Raw genomic sequence first — 22586 nt, forward strand, 5'->3', positions numbered from 1 at the left:
ATATTCCATACGCGGAAACAGATTTGGACAAGTGTTGAGTATTAGAAAAAACAAAGCTTTAAGTTGTAGTCTGATCAGATCTGTCTGATACACTTTGAAAAATATAAGGAGCTGCAGTGAGAGAATGCAGAGGTGCCCAGTGGATCTGCGCAGTCCAGAGAACTCAGCCCCTAATGGAACATTAACATTTGATGGTGAGGTTGGCACCCACATTTGGACATGCTTTGGCAGTTCTGACAGTCTTCAGAATAACCTCTTTCTATTTCCCTGCACCTCCACATGCCCCCTGGGGCAAGTTTGTACTTCAGGGTTGCACAGCTAGTAAGTGCCAAGGCCTGGTCATCCCATGCCCATTCCCCTGTCAAGTGATGTCCCCCTTTCAGTTTGTTTTCTTCTTAAGGTACATGAAATCTTGTAAAGAATGGGGTGAACCTTTTCTGACTAAAATATAGGCATTAATCTCGATAGCACTATTGAGAAAGGAGGAACTGCCCTTTTTTCAAGATGATTAGCACAACAGGATTCTGTTTTCCTCCTCTCTCTGCAGGTAACAGTGGTGGGAGTCGCTACGTCGCAGGAGGCGGGGGTACTGGGAGTATTGGAATTGGACAGCCCTGGCAGTTTGGCGGAGGACTAAACAGTGTCTCTTACTGTAATCAAGGATGTGCTAATTCCTGGCTTGCTGATAAGTTCTGTGACCAGGCTTGCAATGTCTTATCCTGTGGGTTTGATGCTGGCGACTGTGGGCAAGGTATATTGCCATAAAAACACACTTAAAATAAGGGGATCAAAATCCTTGATAAGTAGAGGGGAGTTTGTATTGTTGTTATTTAAACTAATTACTCTCTATGTATTCCTCACCGGCGCATCCTTGCATTCAAACTACCAGTAAGTGAAAAGTAAGAGGACACAGATCTTTAAAAAACAGTAGATACTAGAGCTGCATCTTTCCCTGTTATTGCTCCAGTCTGGCTGATTTTGTACTAAGCAGGTATACCTTTGTTGAAAATATATGGTAAAGGTTTAATTTAGAAACAATAAAAAGAAACCAATAATATACTAAATAAGAAAGACTTAAATACTGGATTTTTTTTTTTAAAGTGTTTGTTTATTTTGAGAGAGAGAGATAGAGGGAGAGAACAAGCAGGCAGAAAGAGAGAGGGAATCCCAAGAAGGCTCCACCTTCAGCACAAAGCCTGATGTAGGGCTTGGTCCCACTACCCTGGGATCACAACTTGAGGTGAAATCAAGAGTTGGATGCTCAACCAACTGAGCCACCCACGTGCCCCTGGATCTTGTTGATAGCTTATCAGTGGAGGTTGTTTGGGCAGAATGTCATACTTTTCCAAATGGACACAAAGATGAAAGTTGATCACTGAAATTTGCCGTATCTCTGTAGTAAGTTAGACTCTGCATTTTGTGTTGATAATAGTTAATTGCTTCAGATAGTAAAATGAGCCCTATAACAGTATCTCTTGTGTTAGAATGTTTGACTATTTTGAAGTCAATTTAAAGTCATTCTTAGAAAGTGAAAACTCAAACCCTCAGAATTAAAGGAAAAGAAGGGGAAAATGCCTTGTTTTTAAAGTCATGTTTGTGTTTTTTCCTCTAGATCATTTTCATGAATTGTATAAAGTAACACTTCTCCCAAACCAGACTCACTATGTTATTCCAAAAGGTGAATGCCTGCCTTATTTCAGCTTTGCAGAAATAGCCAAAAGAGGGATTGAAGGCGCCTATAGCGACAACCCAATAATTCGACATGCTTCTATTGCCAATAAGTGGAAAACCATCCACCTCATAATGCACAGTGGAATGAATGCGACCACAATACATTTTAATCTCACATTTCAAAATACAAATGATGAAGAGTTCAAAATCCAGATAATAGTAGAGGTTGACACAAGAGAGGAACCCAAAGTGAATTCTACAACCCAGAAATCTTACCAAAATTTGGTTAGCTCCACAACACTTCTACCAGAGGCAGAAATCCTGTTTGAGGATATTCCTGAAGAAAAACGCTTTCCAAAGTTCAAGAGACATGATGGCAACACAACAGGCGGATTCCAAGTGGAGATGAAAATTCCCCGAGTGAATATTTCACTCCTTCCAAAAGAGGCCCAGTTGAGTCTCAGTAACTTGGATTTGCAGTTAGAACGTGGAGACATCACTGTGAAAGGGTACAACCTGTCCAAGTCAGCTTTGCTGAGATCTTTTCTGAAGAACTTCCCAGATGCTGAAATAAAAATAAATGAAGATATAATAACAGATGAAAGAAATGACAGTGTAGAGGCCCCGCTGGAAAAACAGGTTCACAAAAGCATCTTGCCATATAGTTTGGGCACATCTGAAAGATTACAGAATTCAACATTTCCAGCAGCAACAATAAAAGTGAATGGCCACTACCAGAGTCAGAATCCACCCCTGGACTTAGAAATGGAAGGCAAATTTAGATCTGAAATTCTGACCCAAGATATAACAGGCGGAAGTGTATCAAAAGAAAAGCTCTCACCTCGAACTGTTCCACCGGAAGACCAGATGACAAAAGAAAAGAATATCACAGGGAAAGAAGGAGAGAAACACAGAATGGAGGAAAATGTGAACAATTACGTAGATGTTAATGAAGTATTACCTGGAAGAAAACTGCAGCATCACACAGACGGTTACCTGGGCTTTTTGCCGTGGGAGAAAAAAAAGTATTTCCAAGATCTTCTTGATGTAAGTTACATCCAGCCTATTCCTTCCTATGCGCAGGAAAAAAAATAACCTTGTAAGTAATAACTATAATAGATGCCATTTATTCAAGACTTCCTGTGCCAACCATTGAACTAAATGCTTTTTCTTACATGGTTTAATATAATTGTCCCAATACCCTTAACATAAAAATACCTTAAAAGGTTGTCTACTGTCATGATCCCCATGCTATGGTTTAGGAAACTGAGTGAATGAGTCAGGCAGTTAGCCAGGGGCAGGCCCTGTGTAAGTAGTGGGGAAGGGATGGTATCTTATCTTCACTTGGTAGGTTATGATTTCAAAAAATGCTTTTGTGTATGTTGTATGAGTCAGATCTGATATTTCTCCAATTTTACTGATGGAAAATACCCCAAGGCGCAGATAAATTCATTAGCTTCCAGTGTGAGCCAAGCCTCGAAGTTTGAGTGCTCACTCTCCTATACAACGGCTTCCATGGTGTCATGGTGTCATTTGTACATCTGCCAAGTGCTGGCACTGTGGTCACTGCTGGGGAATGCAAGACTATTAGAACAAGCTCGTGGAGACTCAAGGGGCAAGCTGGGAGGACAGATTTGTGTATAATTGTAGCAAGGTGATAAGGGTCTCTTGAGGTATGGGCAAGGAGTCCAAAGGGAAAAATTCCTTAACTCTACTGAGAGGTATTGGGGAAGGCATCGTGAGGAAGTGCTCTGTAAGCTGACCTTTGAAGGGTGTGTAGGAGCTGACACACCAAGAAAAACACTGTTGTCTAGGCTGGATTATGAGCAGAGCACAGTCATGAGTGGATGTCCGGCTGGGAGAAAAAGAGGATGAAGAAGGGAACTTATTAATTTCATTGTCTTTGGAAAGTATTTGTTCCTCACATAGTAGTCCTTTACTAATCGTTGAGTGAGGGACTGCAGAGTTCTTGTCTGTGATGATTTCCTCACTTTTCCAAGCCCTTTTCTTTATATTTTAAATGTTTATTTATTTTGAGAGGGTGAGCAAGCAGAGGAGGTGCAGAGAGAGGGAGAGAATCCTGAGCAGGCTCCACACCGTCCGTGCAGAGCCTGATGTGGGGGCCTGAATCCATGAACCATGAGATCATGACCTGAGCCAAAACCAAGTTGGAAGCTTAAGTGACCGAGCCACCCAGGCACCCCTTTATTTTAAGTTACAAAAGTACTGTAGTCTAGTGGTAAAAATTGCAAGCAATCCCAAAAAATATACAATGAAAAAGGGAATGATCTGCATCGCTCCTTCCTTAATCCCCCTATTTGAAATCATCTCTATGAAGAGTTTTGTGGGTACTCTTCCAGTGTTTTTATATAGATGTGCAAACACACAAACTTTATAATACCTGTTTTGCAATGGTGAAATGACACTATTTATATTGCTTTACCAATGTCTGTTGATTTAGTACTGAGCAAACCCATGCCAGTGTCATTGTGTTATTTAGCAGCTGTGTTTGTTCTGCAGTTAAAAAACAGTGTTGCAATACATATTCTTGTACATATATCTTACTCTTGAGGAAGTTTTTACTTCTGTCGGTAGAATTGCTAGGTTACAGTTAAATTTAACTGTGTCCTTCTGAAACGCTGTACCACTTTATACTTCCACAGTATATAATACAAGAGTGCTTGTTTCTCCACAGGCTAACCAACAACAGTTAATGTCCATCTATGGTTTGTTTTGACCAGTTTGAGAAGCAAAAATATTTTCTATTTGTAAAGTGTGTTCATATATTTTGCAAATATTCTTTACTCATTCACTCAGTTCTGATTCTTACTGGTTTTTGACAGGGCTCTTTAGTTATAATATTAACACTATTATATGGTGAAACAGTTTTTTAGTCCTTGTGTTCAGAAATCAAGTGCTTACTGCTTTGATGTCATCACTAGAAACAACTTGATATTGATCAAGTTATCAGTGGCACCTGGGTGGCTCAGTTGGTTAGGCAGTGTCCAGCTCTTGACCTCAGCTCAGGTCATGATCTCATAGTTCTTGAGTTTGAGCCCCACATTGGGCTCCGTGCTGACAGTGTGGAGCCTGCTTGGGATTTTCTCTCTCCCTCCCTGCCTCCCCCTCCCCCACTTGTGCTCTCTTTCTCACCCAAAATAAATAAGCCTTTTTTTTTTTTTTAAAGAAAGTGCTATCAAATGTGTTTTTAAATAAATTTTCTAAATACTGCATTGAATTGGCTATGAAATTTCATGCTCAGTGACTAGTCCTTGAAGAATACCCTATAAATAGAATTCCATCATACAACGGTTGTTCACCAGCCAATAGTGGTGATACATTCACTGAAATCCAGTTTAGTCCTGCACTTAGGATTTTTTTTTTAGTGTTTTTGTTTATTTCTGAGAGAGAGAGAGAGCCAGCGAGCAAGCAGGGGAGGGTCAGAGAAAGAGGGAGGCACAGAATCCGAAACAGGCCCCAGGCTCTGAGTTAGCTGTCAGCACAGAGCCTGATGCGGGGCTCAGACCCACAAACTGCGAGATCATGACCTGAGCCAAAGCCAGACACTTAACCAACTGAGCCACCCAGGCGCCCCACACTTAGGATCCTTAAAGTGACCTGTTAGCACTCATTTCATTTGCCATAGTTAGTGGCTAGTTACATAAAATAGTACCTTTATCTGTCAACAGAGTACACACTTGTGCACTAAACACAATGCTGTGTTACATGGAATTCTCTTTTCAGGAAGAAGAGTCATTGAAGACACAGTTGGCATACTACACTGATAGCAGATACACTGGGAGGAAACTGAAAGACACATTTGCAGATTCCCTCCGATATGTAAATAAAATTCTTAACAGCAAGTTTGGATTCACATCTCGGAAAGTCCCTGCGCACATGCCTCACATGATTGACCGAATTGTTATGCAAGAACTCCAGGATATGTAAGTCTTGACTGTTTGAGCTGCTTCCACATGCTCAGAGCTAAGTCTGCTTAACATGGATACTTTTGCTGTGCTACATGTATGGCTCTAATATTTGATGACTGATGTCTTGAAGGTTCATCTAAATAAGTGAGAAAGAAAGATTCTAACTCCACAAATGTTAGAATATATATATATTTTTTTGGTTGAATCAATTTTTAATGTTTTTTTTTTTTTTTTTACAAATAGTTTATTGTCAAATTAGTTTCCACATAACACTCAGTGCTCATCCCCACAAGTGCCCTCCTCCATGCCATCCCTCCTCCCCCCCACATCCATCAGTCCTCAGTTTTTGTCAGCATTCAAGAGTCTCTCATGGTTTGCCTCTCTCCCTTTCCCCTACCATTTCCCCCCTTCTTCACCCCCTTGTTCCTCAGTTAAGTTCCTAGAATATATTTTAATGTAGATTAATGTCTATATATGTTTTAAATGCCCAGAGCTCACTCTATGTTATGTTTGTACAGGTTTCCCGAGGAATTTGACAAGACGTCATTTCATAAAGTGCGCCATTCTGAGGATATGCAGTTTGCCTTTTCGTATTTTTATTACCTCATGAGTGCAGTTCAGCCACTGAATATATCTCAAGTTTTTGATGAAGTTGATACAGACCAATCTGGTATCTTATCTGACAGAGAAATCCGAACACTGGCTACCAGAATTCATGACCTGCCTTTAAGTTTGCAGGTGTTGTATTTTTTCCCCCTAAACTTTCCCTTTTTCTCTTACATATTTCAGTATAATGCAGGTAAAGGTAATTCTTTTAATTATTCAATGAAGGTATTCACAACTAGTCCGTTTTTAGTGCCAAAATTAAAACCAAATTTGAGGTTCATGTTTTATGAGATTGTTTTTAGGCTTTATGTAGGCATTGCTATCGTATTATCTGGAGAAGAGCCAGACTGTCCCTGCATATAAGACTATTGTGACAAGTTCACTCAGGAGCTTCAGGTGTGGCCAACTGGAGTTCTGTCTCATTCAGGCCTAGGTTGTTGCACAGTCCCCACTCTCACCACATCCTCTAGTCCCAGGAGTGAGAGACTCGCTAATGGAGAGTGCCAAAATGACACCTAACCACAGGACATCCCATCTCGGGATTCCACTGACCATCCTGTATAAAATAGAGCCTCCTAGTCCAAGATGTTCTACATCTGGATGAAGATGAAATACCTGTGTTTGTATTATCTCATTCTGTTCTTTTTAAGGTGTTTTTATTTCAAGAATCATATAGTCAAACTCTTTGAAGATAGCAGTTTAATTAAAAAACTTTTTTAAAGTTTATTTTTGAGAGAGAGAGAGAGAGAGAGAGAGAGAGACATGAGCGGGGGAGGGACAGAGAAAGGGAGACACAGAATCCAAAGCAGGCTCCAGGCTCCGAGCTCTCAGCCCAGAGCCCACAAACTGCTAGATCATGACCTGAGCCTTGAAGTCAGCCACTTAACCAACTGAGCCACCCAGGTGCCCGGAAGATAGCATTTAAAGAAGTTTTAGAGATGTTTACATAATTTTTATTTTTTAAAACCACAATTATTACTTGTATTATACCTAGGTTTATCCTTTTATTTTGCTTTGTTAGGATTTAACTGGTCTGGAACACATGCTAATAAATTGCTCAAAAATGCTTCCTGCTAATATCACTCAGCTCAGCAGTGTTCCACCAACTCAGGAAGCCTACTATGATCCGAATCTGGTAAGTAGCATGAGTTCCTTTATGTAAAACAGAAAATATACTTCAAACAGTAGAAGCAGGCTCTATATTTATCTTTGGCAGAAAATGGAAGTTCAGACAATCCAGAATCATTTATATCTTGCTTCTCCTACCTAGTGGATTTTAAACTAACATTGAGATTGGTTGCTAATATTCTGTAACCAGACATCTGTTCACTAAAGATAGCAGAAGATAGCCAATGAGAATACTTCAGAGAGTTTTGCTGGTGTTCACACTCATTCAGGACTTCTTCCCCCCACCTCTACTTTCTTATCTGTCCTTCACTGTCTCTCCTCCTCCAGTTTTCTTTCTAAAGCTTATAAACTTTGGATTCTTAGTAAGACTTTACAGTTAACCAAACCCCTGCACTTACATAGAATTTGCAGAAGTGTGTTCTTTTCTAAGGAACATGATTTAACACATAGAAAGCAGTTATTCTTCTTGCCCTGTTATAGGCACAATGAAAGATTATGGAGAAATTTTAGTTCCCTTTTGAAATGCATACATTTTTCTTCATTAACAGAGCATTTTAGTATTTGCTCGCCTTCTGGCATGAGATTTAGAATCAGTAAATATCCTTCATATGTTAAGAATTAAGTAAAGTTTGTTTGCTAACTATTAGAAGTTAGTCTTGAGGTTTATGCAGATAAACTGCTTGGAGCATGAGTACTGGTTATACTGGCAACATTAGTTAACATTACTAAAGTGAACTCTTAGCAAGATGTTGGCTTCATTACTGTAATTAACTGATTGTGAAAGTACTTCCTAACTAGACTTTAAGAATGACAGGTTAGCTTATGAGTATCATGTAGATCAGTTCATTAGTTAGAAATTTTTCTTTCTGAAAAAAATGGTAACAATAACTTATGAGACTATTTTAACAGACAGTATATAGTACTGTGTGATTAAAATAAAAATTTACAAAAACAGGTAGTTAGCCTGCAGGCCAATTAGATTTTTTCAAATATTTTATTAAAATATTTGTCTTTATTACTGAGTCATTGGTGCCCCCCACCCCCTAAATTTTGCACTGAGGCTAGTACTTCGCTTGCCTGATGCAATGTCTATTTTCTCATAGCCACCAGTCACTAAGAGTCTAGTAACCAACTGTAAACCAGTAACTGATAAAATCCACAAAGCATATAAGGACAAAAATAAATATAGGTAAGTAGTATGTATAATTTCTCTGTTTAAGAATAATTGTTGGAGTCTGGTATTTTCATAATTTTATCTCTGAACCCTTTTAAAATTTATGTCAGATTGTTTTCTTTAGTAATACCAAAAGATTAAGTCATTCTCAAGATGTTGACTGTTAAAGTTTTATAAAACACTTTTCTTATTGAAATTTCATTTTTATTCCCACATAAATATTTAAATTCTTTAAATATGTTTTGATAATTAGGTTTGAAATCATGGGAGAAGAAGAAATTGCTTTTAAAATGATTCGTACCAATGTTTCTCATGTGGTTGGCCAGTTGGATGATATAAGAAAAAACCCCAGGTACCATAAACTTTACTTTTTTGAGTATTTTAAGTTCACAGCAGAATTAGAAAATAGAGAATTCCCATAACTTAAAAAAATTACCTTTAATTATGCAAACAAACATGAAAAAAAAAAGGCAGTAGGACTCAAGAGAAGGAAGTGGCTTATTTTCTGTTTGAAGCAGATGGTAAGGTCTAATGGTGAGGTAGAGTTTGAGCTAGAGAAAGCAGTTCCGAGTTGAGATAGGGTTCCCTCATGCACAGCGACTAGCACGGACTTGTAAGAGTTTGGTGACACGAGCTATTCAATGAGTCCAAGCAGTGGACTCTGTCATGGGGAGTGAGGCCAGACAGCTGGAGCTCTCATAGCATTTCTAAAAAGGTGCTTCCAGAAAAGTTGTTTTGGTAGTTAGACTTTTTAATTCAAACTAAAGTTCAGATTAGTCTCAAGGAAAAAGAAATGTTCTCATAAATGTGAAAATTAATCCAATGAACTTCAGTCATTCCTTGGGGATGAATAAATGTTCAGGTTTATATTAGCCTTGAAAATTTCCAGCCCGGGTACCCTAACATTTGCCTTGGATAGTTTGATGAAAATTGCTTAAAACCTGGATTTTTGAGTTTTGAACTTTAGTGGGAAGTATTTCATCAGCTTCCTGGAAAAAAAAGACCTTGGCATATAAAATTGAGTATTCTTCACCTGAGTCTTTTAAAATGCTTTTATAAAATTCTTTAGTTTCTTTATATTATGATTTTATTTATAAATGATCAGAGATATAAAATTTCTAGACATTTTAAAGCCATGCTGTTTTTTTCTAAAAATCTCATTCTTGGTTGGGAGTGGGGGCAGAAAAGGGAGTTTTAAGAAAAATGGAAACATCTTTAATGCTTATTTAGTATATTCAGTAATTTGGTACAATACTTTATACTTCCTACATCATAACAAGTATTTCCCACAAGCCAAGCAAACAGTAAGCCATGATAGTTAATAATCACCCAGCTTGCACCTCTCTGTACTTGCTGTTCCCTCTGACTGGAATGCCCTGCCCTAATTTTAAAAACTAACTTTAAAAACCAGTTTCAATACTTGCTTTTTGCTTCCCCCATTTTGTTGGTGTGCGCTCCCATTTTGTCATCTGTGGCAATACCATGTGAGAATTTGTAGTTTTCAGTTGTACCTTATACTTTTATGTCTTTGTAGCAGTTTGAAAGTTTTTGGGTGAGTGAATTCGTAGACCTGCATGGTACTTAAAGAGTCTGGGTTTTAACTAGAAACACACATGGCAGTCCAGGTTTAGTGTCTCACTGGCCCAGTTACCTCCTCTGACCTTGAACAGCTCTTAGCATTTTTAACTCTTTATTTGCTTTGTTTTATTTTTATGGGTGCTCATTTTTAAGTTAGGATTGGAAAACCAGTATTCTGACTGAAACTTTAAGGACAGACTTGCACCATTAAACAAGGAGTCTGGGCTAGGCCGGGTCCAGGCTTTTCCCTCCAGCCTCCTCATCTCTGCTGCCCTCCTGGTTGTGTTGGCTTCATCTCCAGGCCGGAAATAAAGTAGTCACAGCAGTGCTAGATGTCCCTGCAGATGGAGCCATGCTCTGAGGCAGAAAGGGACTGCCCTTTTGTTCTGTGTGGTGTCCCCCCACTTTTACTCCAGTCACTGTGAAGAGGGATTCATGTAGAGTCAGGAGACGCCTCTGGGATGAAGTGGGCTTGCCTCCCTTTGAGTCAGCTCATGGGGAGAGAAATACTGAGCAAAATGCAAATTCTCTTTGGAAGAAAGGGGGTGGTGTTTGCTGGGCACCCAGCAGGGTCTGCTTTAGCTAACTCTGTACCCACACACACCCTTTGTCTCATGCACATGCTTTCTTCTTAAATTTTTCCAACTTATGAAAAATTTTGAAGATACAGAAAAAATTTTTTAAAAAGTGCAATGAATCTCATAAATACTTGACCCAGATTTTAAAATTGTCAGCATTTTGTCATATTTACTTGACCTCTTTTTATCTACACAGACACACACACACCCCACACACAAAGATTTTGTGTTACTGGGTGTTTTTTTAACCATTTGAAAATTAGTTTCAGACACTCAAACTTTACTCCTCATTATTCTAGTACATATCTTCTAAAACCAAACCATTCTCCTTTATTTTTAGTTTTTAAATATTTTTGAGAGAGAGCATGTGCACGCATAGGGGAGGGACAGAGAATCCTAGGCAGATTGCGCACTGTTAGAGCAGAGCCCGATGCAGGGCTCAAACTCAAAAACTGTGAGTTCATGACCTGAATTGAAATCAAGAGTCAGATACTTAACTGACTGAGCCACCCAAGAACCCCAAAGCCATTCTCCTTTATACCAAAGACCATTAACATGTATCCGAGAACCTTAACATTGACTAATACCACCTAATAGATAATCTGTATTCACATTGCCTAGTTGCCTCCAAATGCCCTTTATAGCTATTTTTTTAAATGCAGGATATAATCAAGGCTTATGCATTGTTATTAACATATCTCTTTAGTTTAAAGCAGTCCTCAAGTTTAGAGAGTATATAGGATAATGAACTGTCACCCATCACTCATCTTCAGTAAGAAGAACAATATGGTTGTTGTTCTTTCATCTAAACACATCATTCCTTTACTATCATTTCCTGATTATTTTCATGTAAATCTCAGAGACTGTATCATTTTATCTCCAGATATATAAATTTCTCTAAATTAAAACAACTCTTAAGAGAGATACATTGATCCAGGAGCACGATAGGAGAATTTGAGATCTATTTTCTGTCTACAAGAGACTCATTTTATTTATTTATTTATTTATTTTTATTATTTTTTTAAAAAATATTTTTGTTTATTTCTAGGAGAGAGAGACAGCATGAGCAGGGGAGGGTCAGAGAGAGAGGGAGATACAGACTCTGAAACAGGCTCCAGGCTCTGAGCCGGCAGCCAGCACAGAGCCCGACGCGGGGCTCGAACCCACGAACCGCGAGATCATGACCCAAGCGAAAGTCGGACGCTTAACCGACTAAGCCACACAGGCGCCCCTACAAGAGACTCATTTTAGATCTGAGGACACTTTCAGATTGGGTGAGGGGAGGCAGAACTATCTATCATGCTACTGGAAGTCAAAAGACAGCTGGAGTAGTCATACTTCAATCAGACAAACTAGACATTCAAGTAAAGGTGGTAACAAGAGATGAAGAAGGGTATTATATAATAATTACAGGGTCTATCCATTAGGAAGAGCTAACAAGTTGAAAGGTCTATGCACTGAATTTGGGAGCACCCAAATATATAAAACAACACAAACCTAAGCAATCTTAGGGTGCACTTTAATACTCCACTTACAGCAATGGATACATCATCTAGACAGAGAATCAGTAAAAACACAATGGCCCTAAACAACACATTAGACCAATTGAACATGATAAAGATGTTTAGAACTCTACATCCCAAAGCAGTGGAATACACTTTCTGCTTGAGTGCACATGGTACATTCTCCAAGATAGATCACATACTGGGTCACAAAGCAGTCCTCAATAAATATGAAAGAACTGACATCATACCATGCACACTTTCAGATCACAATGCTATGAAACTTGAAATCAACCACAGGAAAAAAGTCTTGAAAACCTCCAAAAACATGGAGGTTAAAGAACACCCTGCTAAAGAATGAATGGGTCAAGCAGGCAATTAGAGAAGAAATTTTAAAATATATGGAAGCAAATGAAAATGAAAATACAACTATCTAAACCCTTTGGGATGCAGCAAAGGCAGTCCTAAGAGGAAAATACATTGTAATCCAGCCTATCTCAAGGTACAAGAGAAATCCCCAATACAAAATCTAATAGCACACTTAAAGGAACTAGATGCAAAACTGCAAAGACACCCCAAACTAAGCAGAAGAGGAGAAATAATAAAAATTAGGACAGAAATAAACAATATAATAACTAAAAAAGAAACAGTTGAACAGAATAAGGAAACCAAGAGTTGGTTTTTTGAAAAAAAAAAAAAAAGAAAAAGAAATTGATAACCCTCTAGCCGGCTTCTCAAAAGAAAAAGACAGAGGACCCAAATAGATAAAATCATGAATGAAAATGGATTTATTACAACCAGTCCTTCAGGAGTACAAGCAATTATCAGGGAATACTATGAAAAATTAAATGCCAACAAACTGGACAACCTGGAAGAAATGGACAAACTCCTAAACACCCACATACTACCAAAACTCAAATGAGAAGAAATAGAAATATGAGCAGACCCATAACTAGTGAAGAAATGGAATCAGTTCTCAAAAATCTCCCAACAAATAAGAGTTCTGGACCAGATGGCTTCCCTAGGGAATTCTACCAGACATTTAAAGCAGAGCTAATACCTACTCTTCTCAGGTTGTTCCAAAAAATAGAAATGGGAGGAAAACTTCCGGACTCATTCTAAGAAGCCAGCATCACTTTGATTCCCAAACCAGACAGAGACCCAGCAAAAAAAGAGAACTACAGGCCAATATCCCTGACGAATATTGATGCACAAATCCTAAACAAGATACTAGCAAATCGAATTCAACAGCATATCAAAAGAACTATTCACCATGATCAAGTGGGATTCATTCCTGGGTTGCAGGGCTGGTTCAGTATTCACAAATCAGTCAATGTGATACATCATATTAACAAAAGATAAGGACCATTTAATCCTGTCAGTAGATGCAGAAAAAAAGCATTTGACAAAATACAGCATCCTTAATAAAAATCCTTGAGAGAGTTGAGATAGAAGGAACGTACTTAAACATCATAAAAGCCATTAATGAAAAGTCCACAGCTAATATCACCCTCAATGAGGAAAAACTGAGAGCTTTCCCCCTAAAATCCGGAACATGACAGGGATGTCCACTCTCACTACTGTTGCTTAACATAGTGCTGGAAATCCTAGCGTCAGCAATCCGACAACAAAAGGAAATAAAAGGCATCAGAATTGGCAAAGATGAAGTCAAACTTTCACCTTTTCCATGATACCCTACATGGAAAACCCAACATACTCCACCAAAAGTCTGCTAGAACTGATCCACGAATTCAGCAAAGTCAAAGTCACAGGATACAAAATCAACGTACAGAAATCAGTTGCATTTTTATACACCAATAATGAAGCAACAAAAAGAGAAATCAAGAACGTGATCCCATTCACAACCGCACCAAGAACCATAAAATACCTAGGAATAAACCTAACCAAAGATGTAAAAGATCTATATGCTGAAAACTATAGAAAACTTATGAAGGAAATTGAAGAAGACACAAAGAAATGGAAAAACATTCCATGCTCATTGATTGGAAGAATAAATATTGTTAAAATGTCAATACTACCCAAACCAATCTATACATTCAGTGCAATCCCAATCAGAATTGCACCAACATTCTTGTCAAAGCTAGAACAAATAGTCCTAAAATTTGTATGGGACCACAAAGGACCCTGAATAGCCAAAGCAGTATTGAAGAAGAAAACCAAAATGGGAGGTATCACAATCCCAGGCTTTAGCCTCTACTACAAAGTGGTAATCATATCAAGACAGTATGGTACTGGCACAAGAACAGACACATAGACCAGTGGAATAGAGAACCTAGAACTGGACCCACAAATGTACAGCCAACTCATCTTTGACAAAACAGGAAAGAGTGTCCAGTGGAAAAAAGACAGCCTATTTAACAGATGGTGCTGGGAGAACTGGACAGCAACATGCAGGAGAGTGAAACTAGACCACTTTCTTGGACCATACACAAAAATAAACTCAAAATGAATAAAGGACCTGAATGTGAGACAGGAAACCTTTAAAACCCTAGAGGAGAAAGCAGGAAACAACCTTCTTGACCTCTGCCGCAGCAATTTCTTACTCAACACATCTCCAAAGGCAAGGGAATCAAAAGCAAAAATGAACTATTGGTACCTCATCAAGATAAAAAGCTTCTGCACTGCAAAGGAAACAGTCAACAAAACCAAAAAGCAACGGATTGAATGGGGAAAGATAGTTGCAAATGACACATCGGGCAAAGGGCTAATACCCAAAATCTTTAAGGAACTTACCAAACTCCACACCCGAAAAACAAATAATCCAGTAAAGACATGGGCAGAAGACATGAATAGACACTTCTCGAAAGAAGATATTGGCCATATGGATGGCCAAGAAACACATGAAACGATGCTCAATATCACTCATCATCAGGGAAGTACGAATCAAAACCACACTGAAATACCACCTCATGCCGGTCAGAGTGGCTAAAATGAACAAATCAGGAGACTACAGGTGCTGGTGAGGATGTGGAGCAACGGGTACTCTCCTACACTGTTGGTGGGAATGCAAACTGGTGCAGCCCCTCTGGAAAACAGTGTGGAGGTTCCTCAAAAAATTAACAATAGAACTCCCCTATGACCCAACAGCGATACCACTGCTAGGAATTTACCCAAGGGATACAGAAGTGCTGATGCATAGGGGCACATGTACCTCAGTGTTCATAGCAGCACTCTCAACAGTAGCCTAATCATGGAAAGAGCATAATTGTCCATCAGCTGACGAATGGATCAAGATGTGGTTTATATATACAATGGAATACTACATGGCAATGAGAAAGAATGAAATCTGGCCATGTGTAGCAATGTGGATGGAACTGGAGGGTATTATGCTAAGTGAAATAAGTCAGTCAGAGAAAGACAGATACCATGTGTTTTCACTCATACGTGGATCTTGAGAAACTTAACAGAAGACCATGGGGGCGGGGAAGGAGGAAAAAAAAATACAGAGAGCAAGGGAGGCAAACCATAAGAGACTCTTAAATACTGAGAACAAACAGGGTTGATGGTGGGAGAGAGGGGAAAATAGGTGATGGACACTGAGGAGGGCACTTGTTTGGATGAGCACTAGGTGCTGTATAGAAACCATTTTGACAAACTATATTAAAAATTGTAACAACTCTTTAAAAATAACCAGCATATCATTATTTATTTCTTAATATGATAAATTATCTGGTCAGTGTACACATTTTTCCAGTTGTCTTTTGTAAGCATTTATATTTTTTTCAGTTTATTGGTTTGAAGTGGTATCAGTTAAATTAACAGCATTTAAATCTATAGGTTTTCCAATACTCTGGTTTCTTGTCAGATCGTATAAATCTTTCGCCTTTTAAATCTATAGTTTTTCCCTTAACCTCTCTTAGCCATATAATTTTTTGTGTGTATACGAAGAAATCTACTAATATATTCTGTATATTTCCTTACTTTGGATTTCTCTGATTTTGTCAGTTGTTTATCGTGTTCTTAGGTCTCTGTTTTTCCTATAAATTGATAGTTGGATTTATTATTTTAAAATGCACAAGCACTTCAAAACTGGCATTATTCCTGCCAACTATTTCAGTGGGCCCTCAGTTTGGTTGACTTTGCCTTGAAGGGAACTTGAAACAAGTAGGGAAGCATCTGTCATCTGCTTTTTGCTAGAACAGTAGGATCTTATAGCTTCATTGAAGACATATTAAGAAGTCATCAAACTCAAAGAATTTATAGCTATAAGGTACCATTTCTATCTCAATTATCTATATCACTGTTCTTACTAATATAACTGTCAGTTTAGAGAAGTTGGTTTTAGGTGCTTAACAGTTTTTCCCTTAGCTGCCAATTAAATGCTCTAGTTAGTAAACTACATTTATATTAAACACTTAACTGGGGGCATGCTAAACAGAAATCATTAAATAAATTTACTCCAACAGCTAGAAGGCACTTTTAAGATTACCCTCTCTAGCTCTCCTTTGTTTTACAGTGAGAAATATCCAAGGAAAATTTTATAGAATATTACTCTCCCAGAGAATCGTATCAGTACATGTAACAGCTTGGAACATGAATTCATTTAAAATAAATTTGCAATCTACATTTCTTGTTTAATTATGTCAAGATCATTCTTACCATAACCAATAACCCTGGATCTCTATTATCTCTAGGAAGTTTGTTTGCCTGAATGACAACATTGACCACAATCATAAAGATGCCCAGACAGTGAAAGCTGTTCTCAGGGACTTCTATGAATCCATGTTCCCCATACCATCCCAATTTGAGCTGCCAAGAGAGTATCGAAACCGTTTCCTCCACATGCATGAGCTGCAGGAGTGGTAATGTTCACGTGTGTGTTTGTGTGTGTGAGAGATGAAATTTCTTTAATGTATGATTTGATCTATAATTATTTTGTAAAAATATACTTAAAAGTTTTTTATTGAGTTTACTGGCCAAGCACATCTGCTGAGCCTCATTCTCTGTCATAAGAACAGCTACCCTGTTTCTTGAGTACCTATATGGCAGGAAAACATAGTAACAGAAACGGAGTGATTTGCTTAAAGTGAAGCAGCTGATAAGTGGTAAATCCAGCCTGACTGCCAACCCTCCATATGTTCCACTGTAATCCAAATCTACTTTATAATGTTTCCTTCATGCCTTATTTTACTGTTTACGCTATGCAGGTGCTAGGAATACACAGATGAAAGGAGTATGGTACCAGGCTATGAGGTATTCATAGGCCCTTCAGGAAGACAGGCTGGAGGCAAACAGTTGTGATACCAAGTGCTATGGCATGGTTCAATGCTACTGAGTTTGGATGAGGGAGCAACTAACTCTGTAAGGGGAAGGTTACATTTGGACTTGGTTTTAAATTATGAAAAGGACCTTTACAGGTAGGAAAACGTGTTCCTGGTAGAAGAAATGGCATGTACAAGGGACAAAGGTGTAAGAGAGGGTGCTCTGCAGAGAAAGGAGAGATTGTGAAGGGCTGTATCTGAATTGGGCTTTTTTTCTTTAGAGATTGGGGCTCCCCAGAGAAATTTTTTTTACAGGTTTGTAGTGATCAGACTTCATGATTTGGAAAGATAACTAACAGTTATCTGTATTATATAGCAGGGGTTAGACTGGTGAGGAAGCTGTTTGGAGTGAGGCAGTGTTGTCTAGAAACTGGAGGCAGTGATATGACTACTAAGCGTTTTAGTAGTTACGAAACCGTCAAGGTGTGAAGCAAGGACACACAGTTCAGGGAATAAGGAGAAAACAGTAGACAGAATTGGGAGAGATTGTAGAGAGAAAATTAGCAATCTTGGCAACTAGAACACTTTGGTGTCTTGGAGTTGGGAAAGTGAGACAGCATGTATATTGCTAGTATCTATATTTTTATTTTTCAAGTGAGAAGTTATTACTAAATTGTGGGTCTTGTCTTCTAGGAATGGCTTCTCATTTTACTTTCCTTTAGCTCAGGGGAAAGAGATTTCTGGACGGTTTCAAGTGTTAACTCCCCAGTTTGTGACTAAATTTATCTTCAAGGTCCTAATCAAATGAGAAAGAAGTGGGTTTAAGAGTAGTTTGAGAGGACTTTGATTTCTGTGCCATACAAATGAGGTAAATCAGGTTTAGGACCTTCTTTGCAGTTCTGTGATCTGAGGGCTTCATTTTCTTCATCCTGCTCCACTTCTGGATCATCTCTCACTGCTGAGCACCAACACCACCCTACCTTCTAGAAACTTTACTTTTTCTCTTTCCTTTCATGACATTGTGCTCCTGAGTCCCCTATTACCTTTCTCTCGTTTCCTGATGGTGCTGTACCCAGGGAACAGGAAGAAAGCCTTTCTGCACTGTACAGCAGTCTGTCTGGTGCACTGGTCTCTCCTGCTAGACTGTGAGACTGCTTCAGGAGCAGAGATGGTGTCTTACTCTTGTTGAGTTGAGAGTTGAGTTGAGTTACTCTCTAGCACATGGTAGGTGCTCAGTGGATGTGAGTGACTCAGGAAACCTCCAGCTAATTTAAGGTTCTCTGGTTGCTGGGACAACTTTTTAGTTGTGTTACCGTCTATGGTTTCTTGGCTTTTTAAATTACATATTGATTTTGAATGACACTGTATACATATTAGAACTTACTGTACTGGTTGTGATCCTATTAAGAGACCTAGGAAATTCAGGAGGAGAAACAGAGGTACCATTATCAATACAGGACTTGAAGTAGAGACATCCACTGCCAGACAAACTGTAAATGAGAATCTGAACTCAGTGCAGAGGCCTGAATTTGGTAACCATTAACATATCTTACAAGCCTATATTAAAAGCGTATGCTTAATCTTCATAATAAATCATTCCCAAATTACAAATGAGGAAACTGTACTTTACAACTGCCTCTATCCCCAGTATCCTATCTCCAAGTCCAGTTGCTTGTACTTTTAGATGGTCTCTTCTGTTGCTTCTTTCATTCTCCCTGTCCTTCACTAGGTTTTCATACCCGGACTAATGTGATTGCCTGCCTAGTCACCTATGGTCACCTGACATGCATCCTTCAGTTCGATGGCCACCATTTTTACCCCGATTGTCTCTGTCTCTGTCTCTCACACACACACACCTGCCATTTCATACGCTTTCCCACTGGAGTATTATGTCCAAACCCCATTGCATTTCTAGAACACCTGCGGTTAATGCCCACCTGCCTTCCCGTGCCTTAGCTCTCTCTCTGATGCCCCCTAGGCCCGACTTCATTCAGTTCTGCAGGACTCTGCTTGCTCCTCTGACTCTGCTGATGCTCACTGCCTTCCTCAGCTAAATGCTTTCCCTCTCTGCTTCAAGGCTTAAATGAAATGTCACCATCTCTGAGGTGCTTTCATCACTATGCTGTTTTCCCCAAGACTTTGCTTTTGATAAAACATTTTTGGGTCCAATTTGTGTGCTGGCTGGTTGTCTGCAGGTCAGTGACTCCCCAGGTTTGTACATACTTTAGAGCATGGATTTCATCTTGTTCATCTATCTATATCCATAGGAAGTATTGACTGGATATGTGAAGAAATGGATATGAATGAATGAATAAAAGTAAATGAAAGTGTGCCTTTGCTTAGATGCTAGAAGTAATTTTCTTTTGAAGTCCTTTTCTCTGCCTGGATAACTTTTACAATTCAAATACAGTGTTTACTATGACATAATGAAAAATCTGAGCTTATGTTGGAAATCTACATTGTATTAACATTTTCAAATTGCTTCCAATGATTTTGTGTTTCAGGACTTTTGCTAAAGTAGCATATAACAAATACAGTGAAACTATGCACAGAAACCACAGATTAAGAGCATATTTGCTTTCCCTCTCTCTCTCTGAACAGGAGAGCATATCGAGACAAATTGAAGTTTTGGACTCACTGTGTACTAGCAACATTGATTTTGTTTACTGTATTCTCATTTTTTGCTGAACAGGTAAGTGTTATATATTTTATGTGGGGATCAAACAGTATTTTTTAATATTATCTGATTCCTTTTGTAAGTGACATTAGTTCACAACAGGAATATTTTAATTTCTTTTAGCTATAAAACATGTCAGACATATTTTAAAATATTCAGGCAGCAAACATAATAGCCTTTTATTCATTTACCTTCTAGATACCCTACCAGTATTCTTTTTACCTGGAACTCGGTAGATTAACTTTTAGGCATTAAGCTAAAACTGAAACCTCTAAGTATTTCTAACCAAAAAACCACCTAGAATCCTCACTTGATACTGATTTTGTATGGGTTTCCAATTTTTTTTCTTGTAACCTTTCTAAAGGGCGTCAACCACAGTGTCTTATCATCAGGCCTCCTGCTGTTCTGTGGACAGTGCCCATTGTGCTCCTGTTTCTCTCAGCTATGTTTCCTTTGAATTGCTAGTTCTCTCCATGCAGGCAGCACACACACAGCCTCCTTCAGGTGAAGTCCTGGGAATACAAGGGAGGTTTGTGAGGCAAAAAGAAAGGGACCAGAGAATCCTATTTGGTGTAGACATGAAATGTTCCAGAGAGAAAGAACTGGAGGAGGAAGGGAATGGTGTCTGGGCTGACCTGACTTACTGAGGCATGCAAACCTCACCTCTGCCTCCATTTGAGGTGACTGTTGAGTGGAGATTTTCTAGTTGTCACTTATGGGAAACTTGCACTGAGTTTACTTAAACTGAGAAAGAAGAGGCTGAAGTATTGAGAACTCTAGAATAAACAGTGCATGGGCTTCCTGCTGCACATGGAAAGAAATGAGGAAATGGAGATTGGGCAGTTGAACAGGACTGCTATTAAATCTTCACATGCATCTCAGTAAATCTTGTTTTTGATATTTTTTTGACATTATTCCTGGCTGGTAAAAATCTCAGAAAAAAATCTTTAAAAAATTGTTCCTACTTAGAACAGAGGCCCAGTGAGGAACCGAGGAGATAGCCTGTGATGGGGAAGGAGAGGCCCTGTGGCTCAAAGGAACAGCTAGTAGCAGTGGGAAGGAGCAAGAGGGCCAGTCTTTCATCTGTGTCATTTATACCAGCAGAGAACAGGGAACCAGAGAGGCAAGAGGAGGGAGAAAAGGGAAGAATACATCTTCTCTCCTGTCTCCTTGCTCTTAACCTACTTGAATCAAATTCCTTAACCTCTCCATGCTCCCCAACAAACCAGTCAATGTAGCTTCTTCCTCTGCCCCAGAGTCCTAGCTCATTACTCAAACCATGGTGGCCTGTGCTTGGTGAAAGCCCTGCTTCTACCTTGAGATGGAGGAGCAGGCAGTATGATCCCAGATTGAAACCATAAAGAACATATTTGTTTTTCTCACTGACACTTTGTTACAATGGGGGGTCAGGTTTTTAAAATTTCAGATGTATCATGGATGAACTGTTTCTATTTGAAAAAAGTATCCAAGCTCTAAGCCAATAATTTACAAAGTAACTTTTTACCTTAAAACCCATTTCATAAATTAGGTATTACCTGTATTTTCAAATGATATTGCTATGTTTAAGTATAGGAGAAAAGTGATAGGATTTTAAGACAGGGCTTTTTTCCTTAAAAATAACCCTCTGTCTTACATATTCAGTCATTTTCAAATTAGGAGGCAGTGTTTTAATAAGCTACACAGAGACTTCTAGAAAGACTTAACAGATATCTTGAAAATAAACATGCTTGTCATCACTATGTAAAAATCTGTAGTTATAAGTCTTTTAAAAAGTGAAGCTTGGACCAAAATAATTTTAATTCTTGTGGGTTTAAATATTTTGTGGGCACATATCTATGCATATTGACCCTATAACAAAAGTAGTAGTTGGTTTTATTTTGAGGAGGAATGATGGAGACTTGTTTGCTCAGTTATTTTATGTAGAAGACTGGAAATGATTAATGTCATATGACTCTCAGAAAGTTTAAAGTCTGTCAACATGGGAGATTTAAAATTTATTTTGTCTTTATTATCTAGTTAATTGCACTTAAGCGGAAGATATTTCCCAGACGGAGGATACAAAAAGAAGCTAGTCCGGATCGAATCAGGGTATAGAAGATCTTCATTTGAAAATCATCTACCTCAGCATTCCCTGAGCATTTTAAAACTCGGCATCATAGAGAGGTCTTCGTGATATGATGCTTAGCCGTTTTGGCCTGAAGAAGGAAAAGCATCCAGTACAATACCTGTTTTGTGGTGTGAATATAGACTACTGACCAGTAATTGTTTAATCAAGACATGGAAAACTTGTGTTGAGCAGCTTTGAACTGGTTTTATTTTGAAAGCATTTGCTCTTGGACCCATCATTCTTTTAATGAAAAGACTCACTGACAAGAGATAGCTGCTAAGTTCCCATAGCAACCATTGCCAATAAACTTTCACATGAGAAGCCTAGGCCAGCTTGGGAGCTATTGCTAAGAGACCCCAGTCTTTGCATTCCAAAGCCTTTTGCTGCGGTTTTACATTTTTTTTTTTTTTTTTT

The 22586-nt window shown here is 38.7% G+C and overlaps 1 protein-coding gene across 1 annotated transcript in view; it reads left to right on the forward strand.

Moving 5' to 3' along the window:
- GNPTAB (N-acetylglucosamine-1-phosphate transferase subunits alpha and beta) overlaps positions 1-22586 on the forward strand; it is a 91715-nt gene that overhangs the window by 60940 nt on the left and 8189 nt on the right. The window contains exons 12-21 of the mRNA XM_077772153.1: positions 548-751; positions 1613-2718; positions 5416-5615; positions 6119-6338; positions 7228-7341; positions 8438-8523; positions 8762-8860; positions 16822-16989; positions 19990-20080; positions 22082-22153. Of these exons, the coding sequence (XP_077628279.1) occupies positions 548-751; positions 1613-2718; positions 5416-5615; positions 6119-6338; positions 7228-7341; positions 8438-8523; positions 8762-8860; positions 16822-16989; positions 19990-20080; positions 22082-22153 (2360 nt within the window). The remainder of the gene's footprint in view (positions 1-547; positions 752-1612; positions 2719-5415; positions 5616-6118; positions 6339-7227; positions 7342-8437; positions 8524-8761; positions 8861-16821; positions 16990-19989; positions 20081-22081; positions 22154-22586) is intronic.

The sequence above is a fragment of the Crocuta crocuta genome, unplaced genomic scaffold, assembly GCF_008692635.1.
Source record: "Crocuta crocuta isolate KB4526 unplaced genomic scaffold, BGI_CrCroc_1.0 scaffold216, whole genome shotgun sequence".
NCBI lineage: Eukaryota > Metazoa > Chordata > Mammalia > Carnivora > Hyaenidae > Crocuta > Crocuta crocuta.